At 42.1% G+C, this 19,026-nt stretch overlaps 1 protein-coding gene across 2 annotated transcripts in view; it reads right to left on the bottom strand.

Annotated features, from left to right (window-relative positions):
• Positions 1–2,552: 2,552 nt before the first annotated feature.
• LOC111645254 (serine/threonine-protein kinase D3) overlaps positions 2,553–19,026 on the bottom strand; it is a 33,982-nt gene continuing 17,508 nt past the window's right edge. The window contains exons 4-19 of one of the 2 annotated variants that reach the window (XM_023394377.2): positions 17,710–17,841; positions 14,224–14,381; positions 12,941–13,133; positions 12,556–12,633; positions 11,907–12,090; positions 11,596–11,719; positions 10,892–10,969; positions 9,182–9,458; positions 6,864–6,916; positions 6,483–6,555; positions 6,163–6,269; positions 5,734–5,895; positions 5,335–5,433; positions 4,984–5,251; positions 4,311–4,396; positions 2,553–3,359 (exon numbers count right to left, since the gene is read on the bottom strand). In XM_023394377.2, coding sequence (XP_023250145.1) covers positions 3,186–3,359; positions 4,311–4,396; positions 4,984–5,251; positions 5,335–5,433; positions 5,734–5,895; positions 6,163–6,269; positions 6,483–6,555; positions 6,864–6,916; positions 9,182–9,458; positions 10,892–10,969; positions 11,596–11,719; positions 11,907–12,090; positions 12,556–12,633; positions 12,941–13,133; positions 14,224–14,381; positions 17,710–17,841 — 2,246 coding nt within the window. In that variant the 3' untranslated portion in view covers positions 2,553–3,185. The remainder of the gene's footprint in view (positions 3,360–4,310; positions 4,397–4,983; positions 5,252–5,334; positions 5,434–5,733; positions 5,896–6,162; positions 6,270–6,482; positions 6,556–6,863; positions 6,917–9,181; positions 9,459–10,891; positions 10,970–11,595; positions 11,720–11,906; positions 12,091–12,555; positions 12,634–12,940; positions 13,134–14,223; positions 14,382–17,709; positions 17,842–19,026) is intronic. The other variant, XM_087170403.1, reaches the window with a different exon arrangement.

Raw genomic sequence — 19,026 nt, 5'->3', positions numbered from 1 at the left:
GGGGGGGGGGGGGGGTCATCACTGCCAAAACAAGCAGCCATCCTCCAGAGGAACGGCAGAGCGAGGCGATCATGTTCAGGATTGGTAATTAAATGATCATTTCCAAACATCCTGCTGCCGATCGTTATCAGCTTTTCCTCTGATTGGGGGGGGGGGGTTAATTTGACGAGACTGACTCGAACATTTGGAAGAAATTAAAGTATTTTATTGAAACTCTTGGGCTTCTTCAGGTTTCTCGCCTTGAAACTGCCACCAGACAAATTTAAACAATCAATTTAAACAAGATTATAACTTAATATCTAAATCTAAAACTTGAATTCTAGTGGCAGCACATTAACTACCAATTAAACAGGTTATATTCTGATCTCTTAATGCTCTGTAAATGAAACATGGAAAATTATCACAATATTCAGCAGGTAAAAAAAGAGAATAATGAATGAATATCTAGAGTTATAAATAAATCATAAGTAGAAGAACTGAAGCAGTTTTGCTGTTGATTTGCTGGTCGATGAATCTGAGTGCGTCTCGTTCGACTGTTGAGTTGCTGTGAATAAGAGCGTTAGTTGAGTAACTGATGTAAAACCAGAGTTTCTCAAAGTTAAGCTGTTCAGCTTTAATATTTTCCCATTAAAATCAACCACTTGACAGTTTCTTGTAAAAATATAAAATGTGAAATAAAATTCTCAGGCTGGAGTCGGATCAGGATCAAAGACGCTCCACAGTCCAGTCGTCTTTTTTTTTTTTTTTTTGACAGGTTTCCACAGAAAGACAAAGAAAGACATTAGCAGCTCGATTCTCAGCTCGTCTTCATCTAAATTTAAGAAAGAATCACTGAAAATAACTGCATTTGTTTTTCTGCAAAAGTATAATGTTCCCACAGCTGAATCTAAACTTCTGTGACGACTTTTTCAAATAATCCCATCTGTTTGAAATAAAGCAAAAACTTTAAATTCCCGTTAAGCAGCTTTAGTGACGGTAATGTGGGTCGATGTATTGACGTGAAATTTGGTTCAGACATTCATGGTCCCCAGAGGATGAATCCAAAAGACTTGGTTTAGATCCTGACTTTTCATTTCCTGCCATTAGCAGCTATTTCTTTCATGCTGGGATACGACTGAAATTAATGACCGAATCCCCACCGACCTCAACTGTGCTTTCAGATAAATGCTAAGATGCTAAACGTTAGCATGTTAAAATTCTAACATGCTAAATTACACATTTTCCTGAGTTAGAAGTTAGCATGCTCGGTTTGATTTCCCTGGGAGCAAACCTCTGAGCAATTAGCTAAAAAAGCTAATTAAAAGGGCTAGTTTAAGCTAGCTTTAAGAGGTTTGTGGTGCTTGTTTTGTTTTGGTCTAAAATTAAGGTGCTGTGTGCAAAGTTAGCATAACTCATAGTCCAGGTAGCTACTACTATAAAAAATAATATCCAGGTTAAAAAATAGCAGAATTTTTCTTTACCATATTGATATTTAGCATGATAGCATGCTAATGTTAATGTGAAAGTGCTAATGTCTCCTGAATCTCTACAGCAGAGGTGGTGAAAGTTAGAAGTTAGCAAAGTTACCATGACCCGTAGTCAAAATGGCAGCAATTGTGAGGAAAAGACCCAGGTTGGAAAATGACAAAATCTTTCTTAAACATTTAGCATGCTAATGTTTGTGTGTTAAAAAGCTATTGTTTAATGACTCTCTACAACGCAGGTGGTGAGTTAGCGTGACCCATTGTCAGAAGGACAACTACAATTATTGTCCTACTAGTGGTGAGGTTAGAAACTAATTTGGATTTAGACAACCAAAGACTAGTAGTCGGTAGTTCAAGCCAATGGTTGACTATTTGTTCCATGTTTATCATATTTAATGATTTAAATATATATTTTTGGGGGTTATGAGAAAATAACTAGAGTCCAGAGCTGAGAATGAATGTAACACTGCTAACACTGTGCTACATCACAGAGAGATACACTCTTATTTAAGTGCACGCACAAAGCAAGCTGTTAACGACACCAGCAAAAGGTACAAGGATTCTGAATGTGTCAGAATAACAAGCACAGAGAATGTTTGAGCGAGCAGCCATGCTAAGTGGCTAACGTTAGGCTACTTACACGTTTCAAATGATAAGCCTTATTTGAGTTTGATGAATGTTTGGTGAATGTTTGCCTGCAGGGTTTGCATGCTGCCTTCATGGGGTCGTTCTTTATTCTCTCAAAATGATCCCACACTTTGTGTTTTGATATTTAATGTAGTGTGAGTTGTTGGCAGAGTCCTGCTTGTTGCTGCTCATCGTCTCTGTGTCCCATTTATCGTTTTATTTATTTGTTAGTTGAACCCAAGACGCTCGGTTACATTACTGTAGAGACCAACGGTGTAAACAATGTTGACTGACTGACTGAGTTTTTTTTTTTTCCCTGAGACCATCCAACCAATCAACTAAGACTCTTCAAATCAACTAGGGAGCAGCCGGACTGTCGACTTTCTCCAACTCAATCTCTCCGGAAAAAACCTCGGAAACCAGAGGGAATTTTTAGACTTTTGCAGATGAACAAACCAGAAGTTATTATCAGTTAATTTCTCCTTTAAAATATTTTCCCAATAGTGCAAAGACATCCCAGGAAACAACAAAACAACGTTATAATCGGATCATCTTCAAGACATAACGTGTTTGTTTCTTCTGTGTTCAATTAAATGTGTAAAGACTTCCTGCACAGCTTTAAGAGATCTAAAGTGTAACAACAACATAATAATAATTTTCTATTTGAGCTGAAAAAGTGTATAAAGTCTCTGGATTGGTTTTTATCCAGCCCCTCTGTGGCTCAACTGGCAGTGAAGACAGTTATTTAAGAGACTAAATATTGAATCTGAGAAAAAATAAAATAAATCTCTTCAGGTTTCAGCTCATTGAGTCTGTCTGTTATGGCTTTGTAGCAAAAATAGGAAAAAGGTAAAATGTGTGAAAAATGTCTCTGGACATGATTTGTCTCCACAGTGAAGATGTCACAGTGTCCTCGTAGAGCTGCCTGACCCATGTGTCCTCTTAATCCTTTATCACACGCCGCCATGGGATAGCTCACGGTCTCCATGGTCACAGTCACCATGGACTCCACAGCATCCGCTGCAGCCGCTGAGGGAGTCCTCGGAGGGGGGGTCTGCCGCTTCATTGCAGGAAACGTCGACCCTCCTACAGCCACTACGGGTCTTCCTCCATGTCGTCCAGGTTGGGAGACATGATGAAGTGTTTGGGGTAGTGCAGGCCTCTCTCGTCTGCGTACTCCTCCCAGCGGGCGTCGTCACTCTCGTGGGTGATGTAGCGCTTGCGGCGGCGGGTCTCAAACTCCCGGAGGTCCAGCCAGGTCTGGTAGTCCTGCGCAACGAAGCATAAACAATAACATTCAGACCAAGGAGCTAAGAATCAATGATAATGTTTGTAATAGAGCACTTCAGTAATAGTTGTGGACGTCTTTGGATCCACAAAATACTTAAAGCTCCTCCAGTGTGAAGGTCTGTGTCCATGTGTAGTGTGATTATAGATCAGCTCTAGCTTCTATATTAATACTGTGAAAGTATCAAAGCCTCAGTCCACAGAGAAATGCACACAGCCTGTATTCAGAAACTGAGCCTTAAAACCAGCCGTCAGGACTTCTGGAACTTTGTGATGTCACAACAAAGCTGTCACCAAGCCCCGCCCACCTGGACCCACCATCCAAACCTTGCAGGATTTGGTTTCTCTGAGTGTTTTTACTTGAATTCTGCTTTATTTTTATTGGATCACTCAGAAAACAGAGAGAAGCCTGAGAGAGGAGATGTAATACTAAACTCAGATGGTTTTTGGTTCTTAAAACCACAAATATATCTTCTTATGGATCAGCACAGGAAACGTGTTAAATATGGAGCTTTAAAAATATTTTACCTACTACTAACGCTGGTTTCTGCAGTTTATATTATCTTTTTCTCTTTATTTTCTATAAAAATAGTGAAAGTAATTATCTTTCATCCTGTTACCACAGCTATCTGAGTCTCAAGTGTCAAAAGTTAGAAGGCCATGCTTCAATAAGAAGGCGGGGGAGTTCAGGAGTTATCTGACTACTCTGCACACACACAGATCTACAGATACCAGATCACTGGGATTACCTGCATAACCTGTTTTCTCTGAGTGACCTGGTTACTTCAGCTCAGGTGGTTGATCGATGGCGTTATCTGCAGGATCTTGTTGTCATACCATGTCTAATCAGAATTGATCAGTAGCTAAAGGAATGTCCTCCATCTTTCCTGTCTGTGCTGCTGCAGTGTTTCAGTAAAAAGCAGTGTGTGTTACCTGCAGCCAGGGGTGGCTCAGGGATTTGTCCACGCTGTAGCGCTTCCTCATCTTCACCTGCAGCAGGTTGTTGATCAGGTCTGTGGCTGTGAGCGAGAACAGAAACACAACCTTTAATCCACTCAGGAAATCTGATGTTTTTCTGTTTAATCTTGAGCCCAGTGTCTGCCAGGAAATTAAAAGGAAACTGCAGCTTTGAAATCAAAGTTTCTTTAGTCATTTATGGTTCAAAGCCTTTTAACTTTTTATCCTGTACCAGAAAATCTCAGTTCCTCTTCTGAACTGCACAACTCCACTATAATACCTCAGAATCATTTTAAACATGAAAGCGGAAAGGGAAACATGCTGAACTGCTCAAATAAAGAACATAAACAACATCAAAATTGTTCCCAGATAGAAAAATAAATCCACGTTTGTTTTCTTCTGGCCCAGTATCTTCCTGGTTCCACGGCCCAAATCTGGCCCATATACGGCATGATTGTCAGAGGCTATTTCCACATCTGGACCAGAAAATCTTCCGGTTGTGAGTCAATACAGGAGGATGGCAGCTGGAATCTGGCCAGAATCTGTAGAAGTACTGTATATGGGCCAGACTCGGGCCGAGGACCCAGGTATGTGTTGGGTAAGACGGTAGGGCTGAACCAAAGGCTACGAAGCTCAAACGGTCCCGTACCTTCCTCTGAGATCTCCTTCCAGGGGTTGGGTGGGTACATGAAGGCAGCGTTCTGGATCTGGTCGTTAATGTCTTCGTCCTCATTGAAGGGAAACGTCCCGCTCAGACTGACGTAGATGATGACGCCGACCGACCACATGTCCAGAGATCGGTTGTAGCCTTTGCTGCGAAGAACCTCAGGCGCTAAATATGCCGGAGTGCCGACGACTGAGCGACGGAAAGACTTCTCCCCGATGATACGAGCGAAGCCGAAGTCACAGAGCTTCACCTGGAGGGAAAAGGAGAAGTGAAGGTTCTTCCAAAGTCGTACTGCAGCAGAAAGGAGACGATGACATGATAGTTTGTTCTAACCTGAGGAAAGGGTTCTGCTGAGGCCAGTAGGACGTTCTCAGGCTTCAGGTCACAGTGGACGATGTTCTTGAAGTGAAGATGTCTCAGGGCCACCAGGATCTGAGGACACAACGTGATTTAATACTCTACTGTCGGAGCAAACTAAAAAGAACAGCTACAATTTCTGTTTGTATCTCTGAGATCTCGCAAGATATCGCTCTAGGCCTTCCAGAGATGTTGTGTTCACAAGGCTAGGAATGTTTTATGTGGTCACAGTGACCTTGACCTTTGACCTTTGACTACAAAATTCAAATCAGTTCACCCTCGAGTCTGAGTGAACGTTTGTACCAAATGTGAAGAAAGTCCCTCAAGGCGTTCCTGAGATTATGGCGTTCACAACCGTTTGTGGGCGTCACTGACCTGTGTGACCAGGAACTTGGTGAGGCGTTCGGGCAGTCGACTCTTCTCGCTGGATAAAATCATCTCCAACATGTCGCCGTGAAGCTTCTCCATGACAACAAACACCTGTTCGGGCGTCTCAAACATGCACTCCAGGTTAACGATACCGGGGTGGTGGAGGTTCTGTCAGAAACAAGACGGAAAGATAAAACACTGACATGGGACGGAGCAACTTGATGAAATAATGAACCACTCTTTGGATACATACTTATACTCACATATTAGTACATTTGTTTTTAAGTTAGTACTGACATATATAAAGAATTTAATCCTCCAAAAGTCCTACATTAGTTATTGAGCCTTGGAGTGTTTGCAGCATGTTTTGTGCTTCATGATCAGATTGATTTGATTAGATCTCGTCTTTGAATGAAAACAGTCGGCGAGTCGTACCTGGAGAATGGCCACCTCGTTCCTCAGCTGACTCTCCTGCTTGGTGGGAAACCTCATCTTATCAATGATTTTGATCGCTACGTCTCTACCCGTCTTTCTGTGTTTACCTGGAGACAACAAGGGGGAAGGGAGGAAGTTTTTTTTTTATTGATCATTAATTCAGCTGATGATAAAAGAGAATGATGTGCAATCAGCAGAAATATAGAGACACAATAATCAAAGATTACTGTCTTTATATTTCCCAACACTTTCAGACAGATAACGTCACAATAAAAGGATGTGACTGTAACTATCAGGTTTTCATTTGTTTCAAGTCTCACCTCCGTAGACGATCCCGAACTGTCCGGAGCCGAGGACCTCGTCAGCAAAGATCTGATACACTGAACTGATATCCTGAACAAGAAAACGTTTTCAAATTAAAAGTCAGGAAATACGACAGTGAAGTTGCCCTTTAGACCTTTTTATTGAACTCATTAGCTGGTGGTTAATATATAATAATATATACATTTTTTAGTGTAAAAGTAACTAGTAAGTGTATCTGACAAATAATTTTAGTGAAGTACAAATATCGTAAGTACATATACTTCAAAAAGTGCAGTTTTAAAGTAAATCAACTTCATTCAATTTTTATTTTACACCATAAATACAAACAAAAACAAACTCTCCATATTGGACAAAAATTTAAAAAATACAAGACTTACCACATTTTCTTGTATCTGGGAGTTGGACACTGATATGCTGATAGAAAGTTCCTCTGAGGAGACACAAGACAAAAACATACAGAATATGAGTGTAGAAGCCACAGGTGCTGTGATCTGTAACCACACACTGTAACACCCCCCCCCCCCCCCCCCCCCCCACTCACTGAGCAGCAGAGACGTGTGGGGTTTTATTTTTCTAACCTTTAAATCGTTAAAATCTCATTTCCTACGTTTCCTTGTTTAATAAAGAACAAGACTAGAGGAGATTTCCAGCTGAGATCAAACTGACACATTTGTTTGTTCAACACGAGATGAAAGAGCAGCGAGGACATTTCCAGCTGCTGCTGCCGCCATCTCAAATCATTCTCCAGATTTCACAAAAATAAAAGCCTCTGTTTCCTGTCTCCTTTTCTTCTGGGTTTAGTACAGTATGTGAGCATGTTCAGGAACACCTCTCTCTGTCAGAGTGTCGCAGACTGTTGCATGCTGCGTTAATTCAGTCTGACATTCAAAAAGCCGAGGGCGCGTTCTGCGTAGAGGAAAACCCGCCGCTGCGAGTGAGTTTCCACTGATGAGCTGATATTGATTTCAGATTGCGGGCCAGGGTTTGATCGGGTCATCGCTCTGAGATCAATACCTGCAGTCTGATGTAGGTGGGCAGCCGTTTGATATTTAGGTCACAGGTTAGGTCATCATTCAGAGAGCTTATGTAACTTTATTGACAATCATGTTGACTGTGGGAACTTCACACGCACGCATCAAAATACTGGCGGATTTCAATGCAGCTTATTCATTCTTAAAAAGGGGGCCAGACCTTATTTAGCTCAATGTACAAGTACAAGGTTTTATTAGAGATTATATTAGATACTAAAGACAATCCTCTGTTTTATATATCATCATATTTTAGAGCTATTTGCTATTAGTAAAAAACTTCCTCCATCTGTTTCACAATAAAAGCCTTCCAAGAGTTCAGGAAGCAGATCCAAATTCATCCCCGGAACACTTTTACTGTGAAAAACATGCAGGAATTGTTGAGTTTCAGCTACTTCATATAAATCTGCTAGTTTAGTCCACTGGCCCCTCCAACGATACAGATAAACACATCAGAACCTGCTGACTGTGAACGCAGCATTAGTTTTCGCACCTTTGCTGATTACTGTTGGATCACTATTCAGTTTATGTAACTTTATTGACACTGATGTTTCTGTATCAGAGCTCCAGTGCATTTGATAATGTAGTTTAATATTTGTTTTTTATCACACGTTTTTATTTACTCCTGTCATCTTTGCTCTTGTTCTGCCTCAGTCACAAAGGTCAACTGTTTTACTGTTTTACTGTTTGTCATTGAGACGGTTAAAAAAACAAAAGGCCTCGTTACATCATCTGTCCATTAACTTATTGATGTGTGTTGGTGTTATTTCATTACCAAACAAAACATCCATTTTTGGAAAGAAGCGGAAGCTCGACATTAATTACTGAACAGGTGGAAACACAGCTGACTACATCCTCTAAAGTACAACTATTTATAACGATAAAAGTCTTCCATAATAGCTAATGGTTATTTTTTTAATGCCTGAGGTCCATTTAGAGCAGGAAATCTCATTTTGGGATGAAACTTAAATCTGTTATTTTCAGATAAAAAGATACTTTAACCTGCGATGAATCAGAGCAGAAAATCCTCTGAAATCCCTCAATCATGTTAAAATGTCAGGAGGCAGTGGTCTGTGTGTGTGTGTGTGTGTGTGTGTGTGTGTGTGTGTGTGTGCGTGTGTGTGTGTGTGTGTGTGTGTGTGTTGTATAACACTTGTCTCCTGAACAACAAATCCACACACACATTAAAACATAAAAACATTTCAGAGTCTAATCTGATTTGAGGGTGAAGACGGGCAGTAACTGTCAGTGGGTCGGGTTTTCTAATGAGCATTAAGTTAAATCTGCCTTTGTGGTAAATATTACTTATCAATAAATATCAAAAATTTGCATATGTGCCGTGGCAATTCATGGAGAACCTCAGGGATCTTTTCTGGGACCACTTTCCCCGAGGACACATCGTACAGAGATGTGGCGTTTACTTGTTAAAGAATAAGTCTGGTGATATTTTATATTTTCTTTACTGTCAATAAATCCCTTGCAAAGGAAAGGAAAACCTACGTGAAGAAAACATCATTCACAAATTGTTTTTCAAAGAAAACAAGGGACCCACTGCGGGGGCGGTTACTGCAGCAGAACCAGAAGATTTCTGAAGCTTTATTGTTATTTTTTAGACATTTTTAAATTAAGGAAATCCCTGAGTGAAGCCTGAAGTGTCTGTTACTCACTGTGGTCCTTCCCCTGGCCCGGCCCCGTGCCGACGCTGGCCTTGGGCGTGACGGGCATCATCGCCTGTCGGATGGCCTTCTCCCAGCTCTGGCCCACGTCCCGCCCCACGCCGGACGCCGCCAGGACGGGGTTGTGGTACAGGCCGCCGTTGTCCTCCCCGACGTAGTACACCATGTTGGCCGTGATCACCTCGAAGCAGTGCGGGTTGCTGCCCTGAGGCAGGCTGCTGAAGTCCTGCGCCGGCTCCACCTGCAGGATCTCGGACAGCGGGATCTCCTGCGGTTGGTCAGAAAGAACATTTAGATTCCTGTTCTTGTTACAGGAGATCCAAATCTGAAAAGTGTCCTTTAGTTTTTAGGAATCATTTCAGCCGATAAGAAGCATCCTCCTGGTCTTCAGACGGCTGATATTCCCTCCATCCCAACACCTCTCCTCTCTTTCCTGGACTGTGAGAGGCTGTGTTTAAAACTCCCCTTCCTTCCTTTTCCTCCGCCCTCCAAAAAACCCTGAACCCTGCCAGACCAAACATATAAAGGAGAAACGCTCTGTGGTGTCTTAATGCCTCTTGGTATCATCTGAATGTCTTGTGTTTTGCCACACAAGACATTGTGATGATACCACCACCACCAACCACCACCACCACCACCACCAACCACGCCCTTCCATCAGCAGCCATTCATCTGGTTAAAAGCCAGGACGTGGCTCAGCTGCTCTGGGCACGAGGCAGCGCGGTGACGAGCCAGAGAGGCGGCAGGGAAACGACCTGAGGTCCTGAAGCCACCACAGACCCCCCCCCCCACCCTCATGCCTCTCACCGCACTCTCACTTTCGCTTCAAAGGAAAGGTTTCTGCGGCGCTTTGTGTTAAAGGTCGACGGGTCGCTGGCAGACACAAGATGAAAGGAGGCATGAGGACGGAAATCAGCTGCTCTGACCTGTTCTGACCCAAATTCGGCGTCACGTCATCACTTCATGTTTCACAGAAACTAATTCTCCTGCTTAGAAATGAAAACTAGATCAGGAACGCTGGAAAGTGACAGAGAAAACTTTTCAACCATCAACTAACTTGCTAGTTAAAGTCAAACTTAACACGGTTAGTCGATCGATAGAGAATTAACAGAGAAGAATTTGATAATCAATTAATAGTTTAAACGATAAGTCTGGTGATAGTCTACATTTTTATAATGGTCAGTCCCTCACACACCGTCCTGCTGCCCCAAATATTCACCTGAGCACCCAATGTGGATTAATCCGCTGCTGAAAATAGTCCCCAAAAATGCACTATTAAACTACAGCGACCAATTGTTTTTCAAATGTCCCCTAAACGCCTCACATGCAGATCATTGGTAGACGCTACAATTTACAAATGTTCCCTGAACGCCTCACATGCACAGCACACATCATCAGGGGCCCCACCTCGGGGGGTTTTGGGGCAACAGCAGTGACTGTCCAGTGTCTTTATGGAGGTTTGAAGGGGATAATTGTTGTCACTACAAAATGTGACAATATGAGGGAACATCGGGGCCCCGTTCTCCCCCTGGGGGCCCCCGATGATACAGTGTTAAGAATACACAGTGAACAGTCAGGTCACCATTAGACAGTGATGGAGCTGTTACTGTATGAACCCGACTCCCTCCAGGCCCCTCGTCACGTCGCTGCTTCGTTGGGCCGAGCAGCTGAAACCAGATCTGGTCCGGCTCGGTCTCCTACCTTGTAATACTTGGCTCCACTTTCATTCTGAAACAGTGTCAGGCTCTTGCTGTCCAGCCTCCAGTAATGTCTCTTCCTCTGCAGAGACAGAACAGGTCGTCATGGAGGAAGTCTGACAGGTTCACACAGAGCCGGACATTTAAACATACGACATGAATAGTGTGTTTCTATGTTTTTGTTGTTGTATAGATCAGGATTCATGTTTTGATGGAAGTATGGTTTGTACATCTGCAGGTTTATAAGGGTAAATTAAGTTAAATTAAGAAAACTCAGTTTAAAATGCTCGATACACAAGCTACACAGTATTTCTGCTCACATTAAATACACGTCAACGGAGATTAAAATAACAGTGGAGGTGTAAAATGATGGTGATATTTTTTTTTTTAAAATTTGATATTTTAAAAAAAAAAGTGATATTTAGAAAAAATGAAATATTGATATCATGTTGTAGATACATACAATACTATATCCTGTAAGGCTTTGTAGATCTTTTGTTTATATATTATTTACATTAAATGTCATTTTTAAGTGTAAATCATTTTATTACAGTTATTTTCACGCTCTCTCCCTCCACCTCCCTGCACTCATATTTAAATTTAGACAAAACAAACAAACAAATTTAAAGATGTTCAGTATATCATTATTATAATGTATTTATTTATTAGGTGTTGTCCAGTGTGTTTTGTTGTTGCGTCTCCTCTCACCAGGTTGTCCCGGCTGGTGTAGTGCACCATCCAGCCCTCCTTCACCACTGTGGAGCTTTTCCTCTTGGTGTGTTTGATGGACTGAACCACACGCATCAGAGGGATGTTACTGCTGGTGGACGGGCTGCGTGACAACAAACAAGCAAGCAAACAAACAAACAAACACACAAACAAACAAACAAACACACATCGTTCTGAGTTAATTGGGTAAAACAAAAGCTTCTTGTCTGTTGATTGATTAGATATTGAACCTTCTGATTATTAATGTTAAAATTAATTTGAGAGGGTGTTTGGTTGTGAGGCGGCGTCACCTGATGGCTCTGAGCGTCTCGTCGTCTTTCTCGCCGTCCACGCAGGGACCCTCGATGAAGAACAGCTTGTCCTCGGGGGTGGACGGCTCGTCCTGCTCGTCCATGCTGTGGCCTCCGTCGCTGTTGATGTCACAGTTGTCCACCTCCATCGTGGCCTCGGAGTCCAGACTGGGACTGGCCGGCTCTGCAGAAACACAGTCAGAGTCCAGGTACAGAATCTACAACTGACTTTTTATTCAAACTAAAGCTGCAGTTCCTCTAATGGCCACTCGGTGACGGCTACAACAAAAACCTGAAGTGAACAAGAAAATCCGCAGATTCTCTCCAAAGAAAAATAATAATAATAATAATGAACTTTATTTAAAAACACTTTCCTAACAACCAACTTTACAACTAAATAAAACTAAAACTAAAATCAAATAATCGCACAGGAAAATAAATAGAAAACAACCACAAATGCAAAGTCAATACATTTTTTTTATTTATTTACAAATTTGATTTTTAGGAATTAATTTAACTTATAACCGAGAATGTTAAAAATAACTCATAACAAAGGTGATAAAAATGTGAAAATAAAGCTGTGATAGGGGGCAAGTTCACTACTGGCCGATCACACAGCCAAGGTAAAAAACTCTGATGTGAAACTCACCTCCGTTAAAGTCGACCTCACCGAGGCAGTCTCGAGGAACTTTGGCTGCACATCTCTTATGGCAGTTAAATTTACAATCTACAGAAGCAAAACAGGAACAAACAGTCACCATGGGAGTATTTTGATAAATCATTTCAGTCACTTTCCAAGCAAAAACATCAAACATTGTCTGGTTACAGCTTCTTAAATACAAGGATTCACTGCTTTCTTTTGTCTCCTGTGATAACATTGAATATCTTTGGGATTTAGACTGATGGTTGGTCAAATCAAGTGACCTGAAGACATCATCTTTGGCTTTGGAGAGAATGAGCAGCAGGTTGAATGATAATAAAAAATATTCGTAGCTTGAATATATTGTTGACTTCAGGCTGTGGCAGGTCGTCACCTTTGCACTGCATCCCCTGGCGGAAGAGTCCCTTCAGCAGGCGTTTGCAGAACTGGCAGATGGTGGGACGAGTGTAGGTGTGGACAGAGAAGGTGTGAGGGACTTTGACCCGCCCCAGGACGATTTTCTCCATCCAGATGGGTCGACCGCTCAGCAGGGAGTTACGCTTCCCGGCACCCAGGAGGGGGCGCTGCTGATGGAAAGAGGGGAAACCAAGGAGTTTAACCATTGAGCGTAATCGTCAGTGTATAGCTCCTCCCAGCTGCATGAAACAATAATTCACAGACATTTTTAAATTCAATTTAAGGCCTTTTAATGCCATTTTTAATGAAGGGAATTCAGTGTTTTTAAGACTTTTCAAGACGCGACTGTAAAAGCGACGTCGGGGAGGTGTGGGGATCAGTCAGGGTTCACGAGGTTCAGCTGAGACGTCGGATTTGGAGAACTGTTCCCTCGTCATGAAAGTGGAGCACAGATGAAATCTCCTCTGTCCACTGGAACAATGAATGTCCTTGTACAACGTGGCGGCTTATAGAGCGCAGCGCAGACAGGAGCAGGAAGCAGCGTATGACACAATGGGCCTGAATTAGTACAGAAAAGCCTGATAATCCACCTTCTCATACTTTTCATATGGAGCAGGTCTCTTTGTTATATCATAAAGAAAATGATATATTAATAATAAAACAGTCTTTGTCTTTAACTCAGGTGTTTGGTGATTTTGTCTGACGACATCGCTGTTAAAAAAGTGGGGGGAGGTGTGTTTGATTTGTTTTTTGTGTGTGTGCGTGTGTGTGTGTGTGTGTGTGTGTGTGTGGATAACTGTGTTTGTTCCAACAAGTGTGAAGCTCTTTGTTTGCTGGTTAGAACAGGATGGAAAATCCAGTGGTTCGCCTCCAGCCATCATCATGTGTGTGTGTGTGTGTGTGTGTGAGAGAGAGAGAGAGAGAGTGTGTGAAACAGAGAGGGAGGGAAACTACTGTGAATGGTTGCACCACGTAGATCTGCTGGTATGGAAAGTGTGTGTGTGTGTGTGTGTTTTCACTCACGTCACTCGTTACGTGTCTTAAACGAATCAAACTTTCACTTCATCAACATGTGGCAGTTACAGTGACGAGGCTGCAGCTGATTCTTCATTTAAAACCTCTTGACAGGTTAAAGGAGCTCAGACGCCATTTTTAAATCAGCTATAATCAATATCTTTGTAATTATGTGCTCTGAAATTCATGGTCAGAAACCTAAACACAACTCTGACTGTCTTTCCTGACTGTCGGTGTTGGACCCACCTCCTCCTGCGGCGCCGGGGTGAACTCAGTGGAAGGTGGTCGAGCGACGGACATTACGGCGCCCGGCAGGGACACGTTGGACAACCGCCTCTTCCTCACACCGCTGCAGTTGTTGGGGATCTTGAACGCACATCGTTTGTGGTAGTTCAGTCCACATCCTGCAGAGGAGAAAAAAATCGACTCTTAAGTCATTTAATCTCATCCACTGTCCCACACCAGCAGCTCAGTCAGAACAAACTCACACTCTGCAGCCAAACTTGGGTTGAAGCTCCTCCGGTCTAAAGGAGCTATTCTGAACCCGCCTGCCAGATTTATGCACCTGGGTTCGGACTCTTTGCAGGATCCAGAATCTTTTGGCAGGAAAAATAAAAATAATAGGAATTTGAGAAAAAGGGGTGATTTGTTAGCATGCTAACATTTGCTATTTAGAACTAAACTCAAAGTGGGAACTTCATCAGTTTTACATGTATTTGGTCAAAAAATGAAGAATTGGGTGAATTTAAATGTTATGATGAAGCCAAATGAAAAGAGAGATTCATCCTCTGGGGACCATGTGTGTGATGTTTGGATTAAATTTCATGTCATTGTCAGTAGCTGTTGAGATATTTCAGTCTGTGTGGAGGATCAAACCACAACCTGACTGATACTGGCGTCGCTGGAGCCACACCTGCCAACACCTCTACAGGTGTGTTCAGACAGGAGGTGAGGTGTCATTCACTCACAAGAAAACTCCATTATTTCCCTCCAGTTTTCTGCTATTTTCTCTTCTCTCATGCACGCCAGGTGTGACCTGAGCTGTCCACCTGAGATCAGATCACCTGAGACGGATGTTGATGTCAGGTCTGAACAGCACCTTTGTGTCTGGGCAAATTTGCATCCAATCTTTCTAATCTTTCCACTGACTTTGTATGTTATCATCCCGCCTCCTCACTTCACTTCACTTCCTGTCTGGACACAGTCAGGTCACTACGTCTCCAGCGTTTCAGCACTTAATTATCCCAAAACTACAAACTGTCATTTTTACATTTCGATTTATGTACAGATTAAAAAAGTAAACACATGTTCATGAGGAGCTTTAAAGGTGCAGGAACGTGTTTGTTTGAACCTTTGGACAGAGTCAGGCTAACTGCTAAGCTACGCTAATCGACTCCCCGCTCTCCCAAACAGAAATGTAATATATGACATACAGTATATGTCCCTACATCAAGAGTGATAATCCCATTTATGTCACCTATAGGGGGATATATGAAGATATACGTTTATAATAATTTGTGAGTATATTAAGACTATCTATGACACATTTTTATGATATAACATACAGTATATGTTAATGATTTAAATTACATTTTTTTAATTAAAACAACTTTTAGTATAAATTTATTAAAAAATTTGTTTTTCTTATTAATTTTAAACATTCTATCTTTACTGTATATATATTATATCGTTATGTTTCTCATAATTCAGTGAATCCCAAACTGTTGAACTATTCCTTTAAAGCTCCTCCAGTGTAAAAGTCTCTGTCCATGTGTTTGGTCTAGGTTCCATATTAATACTGTGAAAGTAAAGAGAGGAGATGTAAAACTACACTGAGATGGTTTTTGGTTCTTAAAACCACAAATATATCTTCTTATGGATCAGTGCTTCAAATAAAACACAGGAGAAGAAGAAAATATTGAGCTTTAATATATTTCTTTTGTATCCTGTTGATGTTTTTCCCTCCACTCTTTCTCCTGAGCTGGGTGTAAAAGGCCGAGTGCTTCCTCCTATTGACACGCTGCCAGTTCGAAGCTTCTCTGGGAAGATGTATCACATGCTGCTGTGTATCCGTCACATCCCACTTCCCTTTGTATGTGTGTGGTGTTGTGTGTGTGTGTGTGTGTGTGTGTGTGTGTACTGAACTAGTTTGAATTGTTACAGGCTTTTCAAAAGATAATGTCAGGTGCACGTGGCCAAAATCAACAATGCCATTCACAGAAAAACTAAAAGTAAAACAGGCTCTAAAGATGCAAAAAAACAACAAAGATTTATTCCATGAGAAGAAAAAAAGGAGAAGCAGTTTTTCTATGAATGGGACCTTTGTGTCGTTGCCCGGGCCAACCAGTCACATTGTTGAATTAAAGTGTCTGAATAACCCCATTAAGAGATGTGCATGACGAGATGTGAAAATCAAACGGTTCATTCATGCAGCAAAAAGAACCAGGACCAAAATCTGAGAGCAGGATCCTCTCAGCCTAAAATCATCTGCTGGTGTGCAGCTGCTTCAAAATGCAGGTACGTGAGTTTTACAGAGCTCAGGATGTGGTTCGTGCGGCTGTTTATTAAACTAGAGGCTAAAATCGCTTCTTCACCTCCGTCACTTAGTCTGAAAACATTTTTAACCATTTCTTCCTCCAAACAGGTTCTGTAGGAGGAGGCCGGCTGCGTCCCTCTCCTCTCTGCGTGGCGTCGCTAAAGTTCAGATTCACTCGTTGAGATCGAGACTTAAGAAGACGAGAATCTTTGGAAACAAAAAAAAAAAAAAAGAATTGCAGGAAGTCGGCAAGTCAATGAAGACATCCTGCTACACAGTCACTGCAGCTTTGATTCAGGCCTGAAAACCAGTGTGAAAACCTGTGTGTGTGTGTGTGTGTGTGTGTGTTGGACGTCTGCCTGAGCCTCAACTGGACGTGGCATTAATCAAAGCTGAGGCCGAACCCTGAGAAGTCTGGCCGTCTCTGTTAAACTCATTAACGTCCCATTCCTCTGACATCACCGCACAAACACGTCACTTCCTCTCATAAAGTTTAATTGGCAGGAAGCTCGTCTGATTCGATTTAAATACCCAGATATCCTGACGCTCATTTCTGACAAGTGGTTCGTTATCAGATCGACCCAGCCTACGTCTGACTCATACATTCGACTGTGGTTCTGTATTTCCGTAGCTGCAGAACTGCATCACGATGCAAAAAAATGTTGTTTAAACAAAGTCATTATTTTCAGAACCGAAGAAGAAGAATTAAAGACGTTAAAGAGCACAAACTGTGAGTCTGAGATCTCAGACTCAGACCTTTAAAATCAGCTCTGGGACAATTACAAAATCAGCTTCTATCACCTTAAAGCTCCATAGAGTCTAAAGACTTGTAGCATTGTGTTAATTATTTACAGACTCCTTTATTAACAACATCGTGCAAACTGAATGTCATTTGTGAGTTTACTGGAGCTCGGGTGTATTTGTGTTGCCAACAGGAAGCAGATCCAGTCATGTTCAACCACAACAACCCGATCTGTGTCTTGTTGAGACTTTCGAACTGTAATCACACCTCAAATCCACCTGATCTGAGACTCTTCCAGTGTGAGTTCACACCTCTGTGTCATGAGTGTCTCCTCAGTCTGAACACACCCCTCCTGCGTGTGACTGCAGGTGTGAACCACGTGAGTTCAGAGTCATCGTAAGGCGACCTGATGTAAACCAGGCAGGTATCAAACCTTAGACCTCGCAGCTCTCACCTTCACACTTGAGTCCCTGTCTGACGAGCCCCCACAGCATCTCCCCACAGTCGTCGCAGAAGGCCGGGGCCTTGTAGGAGTGAACGTAGAGCGTGTGAGGTCGGATCTGGAAATCCTCGGCCGTGGCCAGAGCTGAAAACAATAAACACAGAAAAAACTGATTCAAAAAAATGGAGTGTTTTTAACTTTCAGGAAACTACGTTGTATAAAACCATAACAAACCAGAACATTAGGAACATCCCAGTTCAGGCTTTCTTGTCCCTGATCCATTTTGTGTGTACACACACACACACACACACACACACACACACACACACAAGTGTCTTTAACATGTTGGATCAACGTGTTTCTGCAGAGCCACAAATAAATCAATTAAAATTTTTAAAAAGGCGAAGTGTGGTCACAGCATGTATTGATCTGATTGTTCAGTTCACTGCACTTTGTGAACTGAAGTGAACTGATGAATAAAAAACAATTTGTCACACTTTATTTTGATTTCCTCAAACAACCACGACGGAGAAACTTGGTGGTGCTCTGCAGGTTTTTAACCATTTTTCTTTTGGAACTGCAGGTTTTAAGCAGCTGGAATTATTGTCAATTGTTGTATATTGGGCGCAGATTTGTCCTCCACTGCAGAATGAACAGTGACAGTAATAAAGAAATAAAGCAGCAGAGATCAGCAGGGTTTTGCAGCAGCAGCAGGAGGAGAAAAAGAGGAGGAGGAGGAGGAAGTGGTCTCGGGTCTGAGCCTGATTCGGTTTCGGGCTGCGACTTTGTTTTCTTCCTCCTGTGTAACGTAAACCTGCCGCCGCTCTGAGCTGTGAAGGTGTCAGTTTGAGTTTCTACAGCCCGACCTGTCGACACGACTCAGGAAATGACGATCCCATACACACTGTCATGGTTAGAGCGCACAGGGCGATCCAGGGCAACGCTGCAGCGCAGGAAACTAGATCTGAGCCCCCCCCCCCCAAGAGAGGGATTAACAACAGGGAGGAAGCTGAGACAAAACAAATAAAATTAATATAAAATGATTTCAATTGTTGTTAAACTTTCTCTTCTTCTTGTGGACTTGAGGCTGTAGAACCTGCACAGCCAATATATGATTCATTGATTCATAATAATGCAAATACTTAGAGTGATAATAATCAAAAATGATATTTTTTGTTAATCATTATGTGTCTGCACATTTTAACATCATTAAAACAAAATCAAAACTGTGCAAATGTGATTTTTTTTTTTTTTTAAGTATATTTTTGGGGCTTTTTATGCCTTTATGATGCACAGCAGAGAGAGAGGACATGGGGGGGGGGGGGGGGG

This window comes from Seriola lalandi, unplaced genomic scaffold (genome assembly GCF_002814215.2).
Source record: "Seriola lalandi dorsalis isolate HSWRI2012SDOR001 ecotype SW California unplaced genomic scaffold, Sedor1 jcf7180002054947, whole genome shotgun sequence".
In the NCBI taxonomy this organism is placed as follows: Eukaryota; Metazoa; Chordata; class Actinopteri; order Carangiformes; family Carangidae; genus Seriola; species Seriola lalandi.
This window is presented reverse-complemented; position numbering and strand designations above follow the sequence as displayed.